Source organism: Microchirus variegatus, assembly GCF_963457635.1.
Source record: "Microchirus variegatus genome assembly, chromosome: 11".
NCBI classification, from domain to species: Eukaryota; Metazoa; Chordata; class Actinopteri; order Pleuronectiformes; family Soleidae; genus Microchirus; species Microchirus variegatus.
In genome coordinates this window covers 8,176,631-8,194,879 of record NC_139812.1, presented here as the reverse complement: position 1 = coordinate 8,194,879, position 18,249 = coordinate 8,176,631, and the positions used below count along the sequence as shown (strand labels likewise).

The following is an 18,249-nucleotide window of genomic DNA, read 5'->3' as shown; positions in this document are numbered from 1 at the left end:
GGAATCACTACTACATGGCACTCTCCCTCCCACTTTAAGACAAGCCTCCATAAGTCTCCTCTTGAAAAAAGATAAGGATCCGGTTCTCTGCAGCTCCTACAGACCTCTCTCATTAATAAATGTGGATGCTAAGATTCTTGCGAAAGCTTTGGCCTATCGCCTAGAAAATATTGTACCAACTATTGTTTCACCTGAGCAAACTGGATTTGTTAAGGGGCGGCAGCTGTTTTTTAATGTCCGTACGCTTCTAAATATTATCTACTCGAAAACTAACACAGCAACACCTGAAGTAGTGATCTCGATTGATGCTGAAAAAGCGTTCGACAGGGTTGAATGGGACTATTTATTCACTGTACTGAAGAAATTTGGGCTGGGTAATGTTTTTATCTCGTGGATACGTCTCCTCTATACATCTCCACAGGCTATTATTTCCACCAATAATACACAGTCCAGTTTTTTCACTCTTGCCCGTGGCACTAGGCAGGGGTGTCCGTTATCGCCCCTATTGTTTGCACTAGCTATAGAGCCCTTGTCAATCTTTCTGAAGTCCTCTTCCATTTTTACTGGGATTTCACGATTGGGCACAGAATTTAAGTTATCATTGTATGCTGATGATTTATTGCTGTATGTCTCGGATCCTGTCCTTTCCATCCCAACAATCGTATCTACTTTTCAGAGATTTGGATCATTCTCAGGCTACAAAGTAAATATATCTAAGAGCGAATGCTACCCTGTCAATGCTTCGGCATCAAGACAGATCCACATTGAGCTGCTTTTAAATATGAACCTTTAGAGCATTGGTTCTCAAAGTTCGGCCCGGGGGCCAATGGCGGCCCGCAGAAAAATTTCTGGCGGCCCACAATGAATTACAGTTGATATTTTTAATCCAGGAGCTACTAAGCTTGTTAAATGTTTATTGGACATTACTGGATACAGACCAATAAGTGTAAACAAAAATACTGGGTATTTACCTGGTTTCTATATGGTGAATTTTAGTGTATTATTGGGTTATAAGCTGGTAATAAGCAGGTAGCTACAGAGCCAATTACTAGCTATTTACCCAGTAAATAACAGAAATGTGTTACATGGTATTAACCTGTAATTAGAAGGTAAGAACAATGGCCAAAATACTGGGTAATTAACCAGTAAATTATAAATCGTAATTATATTAACGCTTAAATTACATTATATAACAACACTAAAGTGTAGAACTGCAATCTGGTCATGAAAATGATTACAAATGGGATTTCTTTCTGGGGGTTTTCCCTTTTTTTTTTTCCTTTGGCGGCCCTCAGTCCAATGTTGGGTTCCTAAATATGAACCTTTAGAGACCTACTCAAGATTTGTGTTTGGGCAACACATAACAGGCGAAACAATTAATTTATTCATGGCCACATTAAGTTAAATTATCTGTCCTGCTGCGAGCGCACAACTTCTTTCAGTGGTGACTGTATATAAAGGTAAATAGGCTATAGCCTAATAAATGACCTCCTGACGCTGAGCAGCGTATCCCCTCAGCTGAACATCTGTAGGCGAACACGCTCACAGAGAAAGTAAACAGCAGCGGATCAGCACGATCTCTCCCTCCGTACAAATGCTCCGTTCTGATCCAGCTCCACTGGACTTTGGTGACGCCAGCTGTAAATGAGTTAAATAGTGAAACTGCAGCACTTTTATAGCCGATGTTATGATTAAACTGGTCGGGACCAGGTTCTGCTCTGTCTGTATGAAGTGTTTTTTGTATTTCCAGCCCAGGAACATCTTGTGCGCTGCCGACATTATCGCTGCCGAGTCTGACTGCCGCCGTACGGTTTGTCGGTTGAGTCGAATGGCACATGACCAGAGAGAGCCAATCACACGCGTCAGTTTTGGAAGGAGGATGTTGACTTGAAAAAAACTGAAAACAAACATGAATCCATGGGGAGGAAAAAACTGATAAATCCGAGCTTGTGTGGCGATTTTTTTTTCAAATGTAACTTAATTTGTAATCATTGAACTTTCCAAAAGCAACTGTAATTTATTTACATATTTTCTCCCAGTAATGTAACTGATTACAATTACGTAATTTTGTAATTAAATTACGTAACGTCGTTACATGTAATTCGTTACTCCCCAACACTGTACATAGCAAATGAAGGGGTCCCAGATCTGGTGAAAATTACGTTGTTGATGTTTTATTCTATATGTAATTTTCTCCAAGGGGAGTGTTGTAGATAGCTCAGACAACCACCTGCTTACACTTGGACTTCTGGTGTTTTTCCATGAGAGGGCTATTACTCTCTTTGCCATTAACACACTTAGGTCTACAAACATTCGTTGATATTTCTTAATCTTCAAATTATCTGGATATAGACCCAATATAAACAACCGTGGGACTAAGAGTATTTGAATCTGTAAAATATTTTGAATACATCATTTTATTTCTGGCCAGAATTTTTGTATATCTGAACAATGCCAAATACAATGGAAAAATGTGCCTTATTCCTTCTCACACTTCGTACACATACAAACATCAGGTATAGCGCTGTTATATCTGTTAAGTTTTTCTGGAGTGATATATGTTCGCATCAACCAGTTGTATTGTAGTAATTTCAGGCGAGTGTTAGTAGTTCTCGATTGTGCCTCAGAGCATGCCTCCTCCCACTTTTCTATTGGGATTGCCTCCTGTAGACCCTCTCTCCATGCCTCCAACCGTCCTGCAGACGTTTCTGTACTTCCGTCTACTAGGCCTCTATAGATTTTGGATATTAAACTACTCCCTAAACAATTCACATTCATTAATTTTTCTATGGTAGACATTTTGGGGATGCATAATTTGGTGTGTTCTAATTGTGTGAAATTTCTCAACTGTAGGTATTTAAAAAAGTGATCACAAGGTATGTTTTGTCCCAGGCCCTTAGTAGCCCAAGATTTAAATCCCCCGTCTGTTTTACCTGGAGGGAAGGAGTCATTTCCCCATATTGGGCTGAAGACAGAGAGAGAGGACGTTTCTCTCAGATATTTATATCATATCATAATAGTTTTGGATATATTACGGTTAGTCATGATTTCAGCATATGGTTCTGTGTAAAGTATTTTTATCCATTTATTAAAGTTTTCTCCAAAGCCAAAACGTGTGAGTATTTCAAATAAATAGAGCTACTCTGTCGAAAGCTTTTTCGGTGTCTAGTGACAGTAAATGCTGTATCTGCTGCTCCTCTTTCTTCAAATAATATATTTAGAATTCTCCTAACATTATGGAAGCCTTCCCTTCCTTGAACAAAGCCATTTTGATCTTTGTCAATAATATTCAGAATTATTTTCTCCAGTCTTCTGGCTATTATTTTACAAAAAAAAATGTAATTCCACATTTAGAAGGCTAATAGGCCTAAAGTTTTCACATTTGTTATTCGGTTTGCTCGGTTTTGGCAACAAAGTAATCAGTGCTCCCCTTAAAGACGTTGGAAGGATTCCATTGAGAAAGAATTCCTTAAACAATTCTAATAATGCTGGCATCAGTCTATGCTTAAACATTTTATAAACCTCAATAGGTGTCCCATTTGGCCCAGGGGTTTTCCCTCCTTTGATACTGTCAATAGCCATAGATAGTTCCACTAAAGTTATATCTTTCTCCAATTCTTCTTTAAATACTTCTGAAATCTTGGGAACATGGATGTTGTCCAGGAAATTATTCATTTCAGATGGATTGAGACTAATTTCTGAGCTATAAAGCTTTATGTAAAAATTTTTGAAGCTTTCGTTTATTTCAATAGGATCGACAATATCCTTGTTATTATCGTTTTGTAATGAGGTTACAAGTCTTTCAAGTTGTTTAATGCGCCATGCCAGCACTCTGCCAGGCTTTTCTCCTTGAACGTAAAATGTCTGTTTAAGCTGTAATAAGCTTGATAAGGCTCTTGTTGTAGACATCTCATTATATTGTGTTCTTAATAGGAGTAATCATTGGTGGTCATCTTGAGAACCTGACTGGTAGTATTCGTCTTCTAATGTCTTTATTTCTGCTTCTAATGATTTTATCTTCGTATAGGTTTCTTTGGCTATAGAGCAAGTAATGTTAATTATTGGTCCCCTAATAAAGGCTTTGAACGCTTCCCATCTGATACTCCCTGTAGTTTCTATCGTATTTGTTTCAAAATAATATTTAATCTGTTCATCTAAGAAACTAACAAAGCAAGGATCTGCCAACCATTTTGTTTTGAATCTCCATTTGGGAATATCACTAGATAAATTGGGATCATAATAAACTAAGGAGTTTGGGGCGTGATCTGACAGGAGTATGGCATCATAGGAAAATTCCTTTATTTTACTTTTTAATAGTGTTGAAACCAGAAAGAAATCTATGCAGAAATACGACTGATGTATACTGGAGAAGCATGAATATTGTTTCCCACTGGGATTATCTTCCCTCCAAACATCAATTAGACTCATTTATTTCATGAAATGATGAATTACACCCCTGCTTCTCAGATGTGACTGGTCCACTACCAAACTTTTGTCCTTCTTTGGATCTAAGGTGCAATTAAAATCAACTGCCATAATACAAGCACCAGATAAAGAAGCAATAGTAAGAAATACGTTTTGGAAAAATGTGGGTTCGTCTGCATTTGGAGCATATACATTTATCAGAATTAATTGTTCCCTGAGAATCCTCCCCTGCCTTATCTTTGATAACGTTGTGAATTTGTAGTGGAATAGAGTCATGGATCAAAGTCATGATACCTCTTGCCTGAGAGGTTAAGGGAGCTGACAGAATTTTACCTCCTCCTCACTTTAAGCTCATCCTTGTGTGTTAGGTGGGTTTCTTGAAGGAATAATATATTAGACTGTAATGTTTTAATCCTGTTCATAACTTGCTTGACCTTTTTTGTTTTTTGTAGCGCTCTGCAGTTCCAGGATGTAATTCTAACCTTAAGATCTACAGGCATAAGAACCAACTGTTTTGAATCTTCCCAACAGTTTCAGTAATTTCAAACCAAACAAAGAAGAGAAAGAACAAAAAACAAAACAATTCCCCCCGGCCATCATTAGTCCACCTGACTGTTATCCCGTCAGGTGTTCCCCCACCTTCCCATATCGGACCTCCAGAAAGCAAAGAGCTGGTCCACATAGCGTGAGGATCAGTGTAGCTATGCTGATGTAAAAATAAAAAATAAAAACAACAAACAGAATAAGCGTAACTACTCTGCTACTTTTTGTCAGAAAGTTCTTTCAAAGCAACCCAGCAATGAAAAGTATATCCTTCTGGGGAAGTAGCAAACGGTGTACGGCTCGGGGGGGGGGGGGGGGGTTACTCCCTTTCTTCTCTATTCAGTAATAGTAAGGCACTTTTGATGTTGTTGTTTTATTTGTTGTCAAATAAAAACAATAGAGGAAACATGGGACAGCCTTGTCGTGTAGATCTATATAGATTAAAGAGCTTTGAAAATTGGCTATCTGTTTTGATTTCTGCTAGTAGTTCAGTGTACACTAATTGAATCCATTTCCCCTAAACCAAATCATGGTACAAAGTTTTTTCCGAGGGGGATTTGCTTGGTTTTAACAAAAGGAAAATCACTGCAGAGGTAGTATTCCTTTTTCAAAGGATTCATTAAACATCTCAAGGAGATCTGTTAACAATTTTCTGAACTGAAAGAGTGGTAAAGTGAAACTTCCTACTGGTAAGTTTCACTTTACGTTAGTTTGTTCACTTTAAGTTAGTGACGTAAAGTGAAACTTACCAGTAGGATACAGCTACAGCCAGTGGTTAAGGAAGCTGTTTGTGGCAGCTCTTGTAGGTTGAAATCAAGAACAACACATTTTTAATTAATTTGTCTCTTCAATTGGAACCGCAGTGTAACTTCTTTGTTGTACTGTTTGAATGGTGGGTGGCACCTACTGCTAAGCCTCATTAACGGTCGCGGGGGTGCTGTGCCAATCTTAGCTGACATTCAAAGTTAAAATAAATGAAACATTCATACTATACATACTTTCAAACTGTCAGGTCAAAACTTGTACATTAGAAAAGGAAGTAACGCGTCAACAACAAATCTATCGATCACATCAAATATCTAATGATGCAGCCGTCTGAGCCAGTGGATAATTTCATCAGGACAGGCAGAGGTAACGCTGGGCACAGCGCCCACAGAGCGTCCACAGAGGCGGAGTCGGTCACCTCCGACAGTAACTGCAAAACTATAAATACACACATCTTACAATGGTATGGAAAAGTTTGGGCACCCCTATAAATATTTATGATTTTCCTTTATAAGTCATTGGTTGTTTGGATAAGAAATGTCAGTTGAATATGTCATATAAGAGACAAACACAGTGATATTTGAGAAGTGAAATAAAGTTTATATGATTATTGATTATATGAACAGAAAGTGTGCAATAATTATTTAAACACAATTAGGCATGTGCATAAATGTAGGTACCCTTGTCATTTTATTGATGTCAAGACCTTTAGCCCTAATTATTGGAACTCAAAATTGGTTTGGTAACCTCAGTGACCCTTGACCTCCATACACAGGTGAATCCAATCATGAGCAAGGGTATTTAAGGAGGTCAATTGTAAGTGTTTCTCCTCTTTGCATCTTCTCTGAAGAGTGGCAGCATGGGAGCCTCAAAACAACTCTCAAATGACCTGAAAACAGTGATTGTTCAACATCATGGTTTAGGGCAGGGTCAATAACTCAATTTGCTTGGGGGCCGCATGAGTGCGTCATCACAACATCGTTTCCGTGGTTACCAGGGGAAACAGGAGGAAAAATAGGGCGTTTTAGAGCGTCCTGCGCTTGGCTCCTGTCTTCGTCACATTACAGCACTCTCACAGTCAGTCTTATAATCGAACTTCCCACTAACGGGCCATTGACTCTGTTGAACACTGCGATTATATCCTGGTTGCAGCGAGTGTTGACTGATATCTTCTCCCTGGCACCTGCGGGTGGAGAGACTGCAGCTCTGCAGCCGCTGAGGATGCGCGGACGCACGTTTAAGTGGAAACAGAATCACATATAGGCTGCTCTATAGATGTGTGTGTGTGTGTGTGTATAACTGCTGTTTTGAATCAGCAGCTGCTACAGTCTGCAGCTTTTTTTCTCTCTCTCTTGCGTTATTCCTCCTTATCGTCAATGCGGGCCGCACTTACATTAAACTTTGATATCAGGTGGGGGGGCCACAAAATATCGTCTGAGACTACTGGTTTAGGGGAAATATACAGAAAGCTATCTCAGAGAGTTGAGCGCTCAGCTCAACTGTGAGGAACATTGTGAGGAATTGGAAGACCACAGGCACAGTTCTAGTTAAGGCCCGAAGTGGCAGACCAAGAAAAATCTCAGATAAGCAGAGGTGAAGGATGGTGAGAACAGTCACAGTCAACCCACAGACCAGCTCCAAAGACCTACAACATCATCTTGCTGCAGATGGTGTCACTGAGCATCGTTCAACTATTCAGCGCACTTCACACAAGGAGATGCTGTATGGAAGAGTAACGCAGAAAAAGCCTTTTCTCTGCACCCACCACAAACAAAGTCGCTTGAGATATGCTAAAGCACATTTGGACAAGCCAGCTTCATTTTGGAATAAGGTGCTGTGGACTGATGAAACTAAAATAGAGTTATTTGGGCAAAACAAGGGGTGTTATGCATGGCAGAAGAATAACACAGTATTCCAAGAAGCACTTGCTACCTACAGTAAAATGTTGTGGTGGTTCCATCATGCTGTGGGTCTGTGAGGCAAGTGCAGGGACTGGGAATCTTGTTAAAGTTGAGAGTTGCATGTATTCCACTCAATATCAGCAGATTCTGGATGTCCAGGAATCAGTGACAAAGTTGAAGTTGTGCTGGGGCTGGATCTTTCAACAAGATAACGACCCTAAACACTGCACAAAATCTACTAAGGCATTCATGCATAACAACAAATACAACGTTCTGGAATGGCCATCTCAGTCCCCAGACCTGTATATTATTGAACATTTGTTGTGTGATTTAAAGCGGACTGTCCATGCTCGGAAACAATCAAACCTGACTGAACTGGAGATGTTTTGTAAAGAAGAATGGTCCAAAATACCTTTCGCCAGAATCCAGACTCTAATTGGAAGCGTTTAGAGGCTGTTATTTCTGCAAGAGAGGCACAAAATATATTTCACCTCTCAAATATCACTGTGTTTGTCTCCTATATGATATATTTTACATTTAACATTGACATTTCTTACAACCAATGATTCGTCAAATTATCTTAAAACTGCGTTCTGGGACACCCATAATCAGCATGCTACCTCAAACCAAAGAGATTCTCCTATATCCACATTCGATTGTTCTTCCTTCATCCTTTAACTACCCGGATGTCTGTCACAGTTACTTGAAATTTAATTTTGAGAACTGAATCTGAAGATATGGAGTGTAGAGTTTGAAAAATTATATTTCAAATTATACTATTCAGATTCATTTTTTCAAAGCAATAATTCAAATTAAACATTACCATTTCAAATTATGTAATTCACATTCATTTTTTATTTATTAATTCAACCCACTTGTATTCCAGCTAGAGATGTTTAAATCTAACCTGTTAATCACAGGGTTATGCAATAACTTAAATTACAGGATGATTTGTAAATGTGCCTAAGGATGGTATGACCAGGGTTTCCCCCAGAAATCCTGCTTAGCCCGGTGGTAGGGCCTCTCAGGCAGCCCACCAGCGGCCCACAGTGTTTTTGTAAAAAAAATGTTTAAAGTGGACCTAGACCGGAAGTTCCAATTAACGCTGCTTTTTAGTGTGTATCTGCGTCATTACCTTGTTTAAGAAGCCCTGAAGGTTTGAAACAAACATTTCAGCAACTGCTGAGAACGTGTTGTATTGTAATCTCAGGCTCAGCGAGATCTCTGAAAAAACCCGGTCCGGTTACGTAAACATCGGTTCTCCTGAACAGCAGATCCTCCTGCTCCGGGCACTAGTCCGGGCACGTCCGGTTGCGTACATTGAACCGCAGAAAATAAGAACGTCCGTTGTTGAGGTGTTTCACGAGCGACAGTGTCTTCTGACTCTGGCTCTGACTCCAGGTCAAAGTCATAAAAGGGACTGCGGCGGGGAGTCGTGAAGAAGCTATTTTTGAACACTGTTAAAACTATGTTTTGATCATGAGTAGCAGTGCATCCAGAGGGGGGAGCTGTGCTTCTGAGAGCGGGTGTGCTGAATATGTCACTTCCAGGTATCACAAGACAGTTGGGAAGGCTCTATGCTGGCTGGCCAATCACAACACACTCTGTCTTCTGGGTGAGATTTATGTCTGAAATATCGCGGCTGGGGAACAGCGTCAGAAAAGAGGATTTCTATCGGCTCGTTTACAGCAACTAGGAGGTTTTTGACCATAAAAACAAGTTAATGTATGTAAGTAGACCTCCATACCACTCTATGTGAGCTTTAAAGTTGACAGGAAATTTGAAATTATGACTTATGTGTTATTGTAAGACATTTATTAACAGTACTTAAACACCAACCATAGAGTGTTACAAAAAGACTCACTCTTGAAATTAAAATAAATATCTTTTTTTTTCACTTAAATTAAATACTAATTAAGTAATTGACCAGTGAATCTTATAATAGCCATGCAATGGTCGCATTCAAAAGTAAAATAAATCAACATAAATAAAAAAGTGGTAGTGCCCCCTCATCTGCCTCATCAGCTCTCTTCTCTCCTGTGCTGTTCACCGCTCCTGCGTTCTGCACTTCTTCGTATCCAAAGCAATTATCGGTGCATCCCTAAATATAACATCTTTATTGACAAGAACAATGTAACCGTAATAATGACACATTTGATGCCGTGACTTGGATTTCAATTGGCTCCTGGACAAGGGCGCTGCGCTGATTACATGGGGGCACAGGGTACTTGTTCCCCGGTATAGAAAAATCTGTGGTGTATTAAAAAAATAAAAAATAAAGCAACGCTAAGCCTGGCGGGGGGCAAGTAAAGCCTGCACTGGGAGAAACCCTGTATGACTGACATAATAAAAATGAAAAGAAAAAGTAGCACTCAGAGATCTTAACCCCTCCCAAGAACACCTCTTGCACTCCCCCAAACGAAGCACACATAAGAAATCCAAAAGGTGGTAAACTCTTTACCACCTTTTGGATTTCTTATGTGTGCTTCGTAGCCTACATAACCAGAGTGGTTATGTAGGCTCTGAGGCTAACTAACATTGAAATCAAATAGACTGAGCTTGGTCTTCAGTAAATCTAAGGTTAGCAAAATACAAAGAATAGAAAAAATGTTAACGGTAAATTCTGTATTGTTAATCCCCCGAAGAGTACCAGAGAGTATGTCTCTTAAGGGCAGCTTTGTGTCGTTCAAATCTGACCAACCACACACTAAAGACACCTGCATAAATAACGAGAAGAAAAAAAACAGAGGGGGGTATTTTGTGTATTATTCTCAGTTCATTTATCTTGATCTATTAGACTTTTAGTCATATTTACCTGAGAAGGTGTAAAAGACAAGAAAGAAAATGTTCAGTATATATCCATTTTAGCTTTCAGGTCGTGGGGAGGCTCATGAAGATGCATTTTACGGACAAAGTCTTCTGCCTCCGTTTGGATTTGAAGACCAGACACTCTGCGTTGTTGGTGACCACCAGGTAGGCTGGGTACAGCAGCCCGTAGCGGATATCCATAGCCTGAAGACGGGCCTTAACTCCGTCGAACTGTCACTGACACTGGCGGGTTTCAGCTGATATATCCGGGAAGAAGCTGACTTGTTGATTTCTGTGCCACACTTCCTTCTGCTTCCTGGCTGTTCTCAGTGTCTTTTCGCTGTGTTTATAGTTCAGAAACTTCATAACGATCAGTCGAGGTGCTGAGGACCGACTTGAGTTAACTTGGTCTACCCAATGAGCTCGTTCGATGCCTGGGATGGAGGTGAGATAGTCACCCAGAGCTTTGAGATTCCCAGTTTTCCAAAAAAGCTGCACATACCTGAGCCCTCAGTTTTTTCAGGAAATCCAATTAGTCTCAGATTTGAGTGTCTCCCTCGGTCCTCTTGATCTTGGATTTTATTCCTTAATATCTCCACTGTCCCCTCGAGCTGCTCGACTTTTTGTTGAAGGATGTCCTCCTCTACCTGTGAGATTCTCTCCTCCATCTCCCCAATTCTCCTCTAGTGCGACAATATCTGTTTTAATCCCGTTGATTGCGTGCAGCATTTCGTTGCTTTGTTTAGCGAATTCTTCCTTCAGTGAGTGGATCGCCTCCAGTATAATACTGTTGGACAGCATGTTGTCGTTAGCTTCACCGTCGTCCTCATTAGCATTCTTGCTAGCCTTCTCCAAGGTGATATTAGCCGTGTTGTTTTGCGGCCCCTTGTTGTCCAGGTAGTTTAGAATTTTTCGGTGGCATAGAGACCAAATACACTTTCCCAAACCAAAATTGAGAATATTGTCCGAGCCTCAGTAGAGTAGTATTTTTCAGAAAGTTAGCGACTGGCCAAGTTATTACTTACCAGCTGCGCTCCATACCTGGAGGTCCCATAATCTCAATATTTAACAGAGGAGTGGTGTATTTAGATACAGCACTTTAGAAAGCCGGTGATTGTAAGCCGAATCACAACCTGTTGAACAAGTCTGTTTTTTATCTGATTCTAATGACTCAGTTACACTGAAAACAACTGCTTTGACCGTCACTAGTTTGTGCTCCGCCCAATTACACTGGAACTTTTGTTTTTCAGAGCTTTAGCATATCTTCATGTTCACATATCATATTATAATTTTTTTTCATAATGAGAGCAACACATTTCTGTAACATTAATTCATCATCAAATGTGGACATACTTCATCTGTATTTGTGCATGTATTCTGAAAGCTACCAGATACAGACCAGAAAAAGTAGAGTACAGATGCAAAGTCCTTCACGTTTAAGTATACATCAAATATTTTAAAACATGATTTACATTTGTTTGGTGACGAGAGGAAATTTCCATACATGAATCATGGCAAAGACACTGGTGTCGTGCAGTGCACTGTACCTTAGCTTTGGTGGCTACACTGCGTAGACTCAGCCTGGTGGAGGAGAGCATCTGCAGAGCTTCAGCTGGATTTGTCTTCTTCTCACTGCAACTGATGGTCACTGAAAGAAAGACATCCAGAGAAAATACAATTTTTATACCATGGTGTTTTATTTTTCTAGTATGTCACCGGCTCTGCTGTGAATAGTGTGTGTGTGTGGGTGTGTATGTTTTAGGCCTGTCACCTTTTGTCCAAATTTCAAATTTATTTTGAACATGGGATTAAAGGTTTGCATTCAAACTGTTATGTGTTCCAATGCTTGTGCCAATGCTGCCTAGCTTGCCCAGGTCTCCCTTGGAGATAAGGTTTTAATCTCAATGGGTTTTACTTGGGGCCAAAAGGCTAGTTTAGTGGTTAGCACTCCTGCCTTGCCTTTCTGCATGGAGTTTGCTTGTTCTCCCTGTGTATGCGTGGATTTTCTCTGGCTTCCTCCCACAGTCCAAAAACATGCAATATGGGGAATAGGTAAATTGGTCAGTCTACATTGACCGTAGGAAGTGACCATTGACCGTAGTGAATGTGAGCGTGAATGGTTGTTTGTTTCTATATGTGGCCCTGTGATGGACTGGCGATCTGTCCAGGGTGAACCCCACCTATCGCCCTATGTGAGCTGAGATTGGCACATCACACCCTGTGACCCTCTTGTGGAGGATAAATCTTCAAAGGTAGTATTGAAGCTCTTGTAAAGTGATGAAAAATAACTTGACAAGAACTTTCTGAATTAGGTGTCAGAAGATAAATTCATCAAAATTCTCTGCTCTGAAAGTTTGACTTCCATTCATTTAGGCAAACTTAACAAAGACTTATCCATAAAAAAGGAACGCACTATTAGCCCTAAACTTAACCAGTTCCTCATAATTTGGGTAGTCATTCTGTTTTCCCCTCACAGCCTACAGTCCTGCGCGCTCTCTCCCTCTTTCTGGGAGGATCATCCGCTGTGGCGACCCCTAGAGAGGGAGAAGCTAAAAGAAAAAAAGGCAAAATTATGCTTGTGTTTATCTGGGTGTGCCAAAAGTAATGGGACAAACTAAACAATCATACATCCAATTTCATTGTTTAATACTTGGTTGCAAATCCTTTGCAGTCAATTATAAGTCTGGAAGGCATGGAATCACCAGACGCTGGGTTTCATCCCTGTTGAGCGCCAGGCCTCTACTGCAACGGTCTTCAGTTCCTGCTTTTTCTTGGGGCATTTTCCCTTCAGTTTGGTCTTCAGCAAGTGAAATGCATGCTCAATTGGATTCAGGTCAGGTGATTGAATTGGCCATTGCATAACATTCCACTTAATTGCCTTTAAAAAAAACTCTTTGGTCACATTCTGCACTGTGAAGCGCCGTTTCAGAACTCCAATGAGTTCTGAAGCATTTGGCTGAATATGAGCAGATAATATTGCTGAAAACACTTTAGAATTCATCCTGCTGCTTTTGTCAGCAGTTACATCATCAATATATACAAGGGAACCAGTTCCATTAGCGGCCATACATGCCCACGCCATGACACTACCATCACCATGCTTCACTGATGAGGTGGTATGTTGTGGATCATGAGCAGTTCTTTTCCTTCTCCACACTCTTCTCTTCCCATCACTGTTGTACAAGTTGATCTTGGTCTCATCTGTCCATAGGATGTTCTTCCAGAATTGTAAAAGCTTTTTTAGGTGTTTGGCAAATTCTTGTCTTCCTGTTTTTGAGGCAATGGTTTACACCTTGTGGTGAACCCTCTGTATTCACTAAAGTGAAGTCTTGTTTTGAGTGTTTTTGATCTGCCAACTCTTGTGAAGGGGTTATTCTTCACCAGGGAAATAATTCTTCCGTCATCCACCACAGTGGTTTTCTGTTCTCTTCCAGGTCTTTTGGTGTTGCTGAGCTTACCGGTGCATTATTTTTTTGTGGAGCTATTTTACAGTTTCAGACAGAGAGACTGCTCGCTGTGACTTATGCAGCTATACAATCCTGTGGTAACACTACAAACCTGCACAAGCCACTTAAGCGCTTGTTTTTGATATTATTACATTGCTTTTTTTTATTTATATTTCTTAGTTCTCCAGTTTTGTGTTCATGTTTGCAACTTTGGTTAATGAATATTATTTTCTTTTTTGGCTTAAATCATTATCCTGTATTTTATTATTATCATAATCATAAGCAATTAAAGGCAAAAGTACAAAATAATTAAATGACCAGGCATTTTCAAGTAAAAAGTATCGGTATCTGCAATACTGGCCCTGTAATTACTTGGTTACCAAAATTTGCAGTATCGCCCACCCCTACTGTAAATGCCTTGATGATGGGACATCAGATCAGATCAATAAACTTTCAACATATTAACATTTTAGGATCACAGCTGAACTGCTTAGATGTGCACACATAGACAAACACACTTTGGACACATGACTCACAGCACTCTCTCCTTTTGTCTCCCCCACCTCTCCTCTGTCACACGTTTGAGTTGCTGTTGCTACTCTACCATCAAGTGGGCACCCACCAAGAGCACAACGAAGACTCATCAATGAGGTAATGAAACAACCCCAAATGACAGCCAAAGATATGAAGTCGTCATTGGAACTAGCTAACATCTCTGTTCATGAGTCTACAATACGTAAAACATTGAACAAGCAGGGTATCCACGGCAGGACACTACGAAGGAAGCCACCGCTTACTAAAAAGAACATTGCTGCACGCCTGAAGTTTGTAAAAGAGCAGTAACACTCCACAGCGGTATTGGCAAAATGTTTTGTGGACTGATGAAACGAAGATTGAATTGAATTTGGGAAAAACACACAGTACTACACCTGGCGTAGAAAGGGTATGGCATATCATCATGAAAACATCATCCCAACTGTAAAGAATGGTGGAGGAAATATCATGATTTGGGCCTGCTTTGCTGCATCAGGGCCTGGCCAGCTTGGAATCATTGAGGGGAAGACGAATTCCAAAGTATATAAGACAATTGGTGGGTGATGCAACAGGACAACGACCCAAAACACCAGAGCAAGTTCACAACAGAATGGCTTCAGAAAAAACTAAATCAGCATTTTGGAGTGGCCAAGTCAGATCCCAGACCTTAACCCAATCTCAACCCAAGAGAGATGTTATGGATTGTCTTGAAGAGGGCCTTACACATGAGACTTAAAATTACCCCTCAAAAGGTCTGATCCACAGATACAGGAAGCGCCTGGTTGAAGTTATTGCTACCAAGGGGGGGTCAAACCTCAGCTGGCTCCTTTCGATGTGGAGGAGCAGCGGCTCTACTCCGTGCTACTCCCGGGTGACAGAGCTCCTCACCCTATCTCTAAGGGAGCGCTCTGCCACCCTGCAGAGAAAACTAATTTCAGCCGCTTGTATCCGGGATCTTGTTCTTTCGGTCATAACCCAAAGTTCATGACCATAGGTGAGAGTAGGGACGTAGATTGACCGGTAAATCAAGAGCTTTGCCTTTCGGCTCAGCTCCTTCTTCACCACAACAGACCGATACAAAGACCGCATTACCGCGGCCGCTCCCCCCGATCCGGGAGTATGGGCCCTTTGTTAAGGGCCGTGCGGTCCCTGTACGACCGGAGCAGGAGCTTGGTTCGCATTGCCGGCGAAGTCAGACTTGTTCCCAGTGCATGTTGGACACCGGCAGGGCTGCACTTTGTCACCGGTTCTGTTCATTATTTTTATGGACAGAGATTTCATCTCTGCTTTTTGCAGATGATGTGGTCTTGATGGCTCCTCAAGATGGCTCGAACAAGGAACTCCAGAATGCGATGGGGTGGTTTGCAGCCGAGTGCGAAGCAGCTGGGATGAGAATCAGCACCTCTAAGTCCGAGGCCATGGTTCTCGACCGGAAAAAGGTGGCTTGTCCCCTCCGGGTCAGTGGAGAGATCCTGCCTCAGGTGGAGGAGTTTAAGTATCTTGGGGTCTTGTTCACGAGTGAGGGAAGGATGGAGCGTGAGATTAACAAAAGTTTAATATTGTAATTAGTTATCATTATGTATGCATTACTCAGATTTAATTAACACATTATTTAATATATTAGTAGTAATCATTAAGTAACTAACTAAACTAACTAACTAATGCATCTACTCATCATTCCCTATATGGTGTACATGTACAATAATTTAGGTCTTAATTAATCATTCACTATTGGTGTGCTGTGTATGTCATCAGGCCCTTATATAACTTACACTAACTCTAACTTAATGTATGCGATTGTGGCAGTATGAGCGTTTAGTCTTATTTTCCTGCTCGCTCTTTTTATTTACATTGGTTGCTATGGTTTCCATTCTTCACCAGTGGCGCTAGCCATTGAGGTGAGCCGGTACAAAAGCCATAGTCCGTCCACAGCAGCGGTTCTTCCTACGTGCTCCCCTCGTCACCTGGGTCATTTCCAGGTCAGAGGCCGCACTCCCGACAGGTATTACTATTACAGGTTACTAGACTAGGTGGCTAATGCTATCGTGGTCACAGGTTCAACTTGAAGTTTGTAAGAATCCACTACATGCTTCAAATCACAGTATTGTGGGTCTTAAAACCATAAACTTTGTATTTGAATTAAGGTTGTTTTATCGCTGTGAATCATTCCTAGGCGATCTCACATTCCAGAGCTTTTGTTGTTTTTTCGGCCAATCAGCTGACGGTCACGGAGAATACACATGGCTAATTAATATGAACAGATCCATGCTGCCTCTCTCTCTGTGTGTGTGGGTGTGTGTGTGTGTGTGTGAGAGAGAGAGAGAGAGAGAGAGAGAGAGAGAGAGAGAGAGAGAGAGAGAGAGAGAGAGAGAGAGAGAGAGTGTAGAACTTTTGAGCAGTTATTAGTGTGCAGTGCAAAATTAAAGCATGATTGTCAAGCAGTCATCATCAAAGCTTTGTTGACCAAAGGAAGGCAAGGAAGTGTTTGAGGAGTGTCTACATTCAAATGGCCATATCTTCTTCAAAGATTATCCAATTTGCATGTTGGAAAGCTTAGAAATCACACTTTCAGAATCTGTAAATAACTCAAAATGTCCCTCGGTAGACTTCTGACCGGTTTTGCCATGGCTGGACACAATAGGGTGGCTGCATTTTATCAACAGAACTGAAACATGACGGTCTACATGGTTACAGATATTGGACTAAATGGATTCTAAACAGTGCTGTTTGCTTGTTTTATGTCATGTTTAATATCTTTTAATATCTCACTACATCCATTTTTTATTTATTATCTGTGGCTGGCATATTGTCAGTGTTAACAAGCACTTTGCCGTTGTCAGTTGGTTGATGCAGTGCTAGTCCTATTTCGCTTTACCTTGAGCATCTCTCAATATGCATCGATCTTTAATTGATCTTTAACCAACTTCCTGAGGCCTGAGCAAACTTCATCTGTTGCTGCCCCATCAGATACGTACCAGCGGGCTGCCGTTAGCTGCCATGCTCCCTTCAGGGAGGGTACAGAGTTGACCATCAACATTGGCCAGCAGAGTTTATCAACGACAACAATATTCCTAGACTACTATGTTTGCATTGCTCGGTTAATTGGCTGAGCTCATGGTTTATTACATTAGACTGAGGACTTTTTTGTCTGTCCATCTGTTGTTGTTATTATTCCTTGGGTTGTACCCCGTACACGTTAAATGCACTCTGAAAATAAACATGACTCGATTGCATACATAGCGGCGTCCAAGAAGGTTAACTTGTTATGTTAAAAAATTTAGATCAATAAAAGTCATTAATTTTACATACACCAATGACCATTGATTCATTCACTATTGATATTACTATTGATATTTACTCATTCATCCCTCCACAAATCAAAACAACAGTGAAAAAAAACATTTATTCAGGGCAGTCATCTTTATTATTTGCACAAATTGAGCAACGAAATAAGTCAGTGCAAGCCTTCAAGCTACTGAACCTTCAGTAGCTTGTGTGGTGGAAGCCAGTGTCCTCAGGACTATCCTTGAACTCGAGAGCGAGACAGTGCTTGTAGTTTTCAGCCACCACGCTGCGAGAGTCTTCCTTCAAGCCGAGCCGCAGTTGTAAGCTTGTACTGTATGTATTCCATCTCGTATTGGTGAAACTGGCTAACTTTTTCGTGCTTCACAGAAGCAATATGCATGTAACAATGTTTGTGTCTTGATAATTTTGACTTTTTGTCACTTTCTGGTGAGTTTTACTCGTAGCCATAGCGGTCGCCATATTGCAATTCTGTTGACAAAATGCAGCCATCCAATTGGTATAGAATGATCACGTGACGAACA

The 18,249-nt window shown here is 40.8% G+C and overlaps 1 protein-coding gene across 1 annotated transcript in view; it reads right to left on the bottom strand.

Annotated features, from left to right (window-relative positions):
* ttc27 (tetratricopeptide repeat domain 27) overlaps positions 1 to 18,249 on the bottom strand; it is a 182,623-nt gene that overhangs the window by 7,006 nt on the left and 157,368 nt on the right. The window contains exon 19 of the mRNA XM_083898147.1: positions 11,990 to 12,090. Coding sequence (XP_083754273.1) covers positions 11,990 to 12,090 — 101 coding nt within the window. The remainder of the gene's footprint in view (positions 1 to 11,989; positions 12,091 to 18,249) is intronic.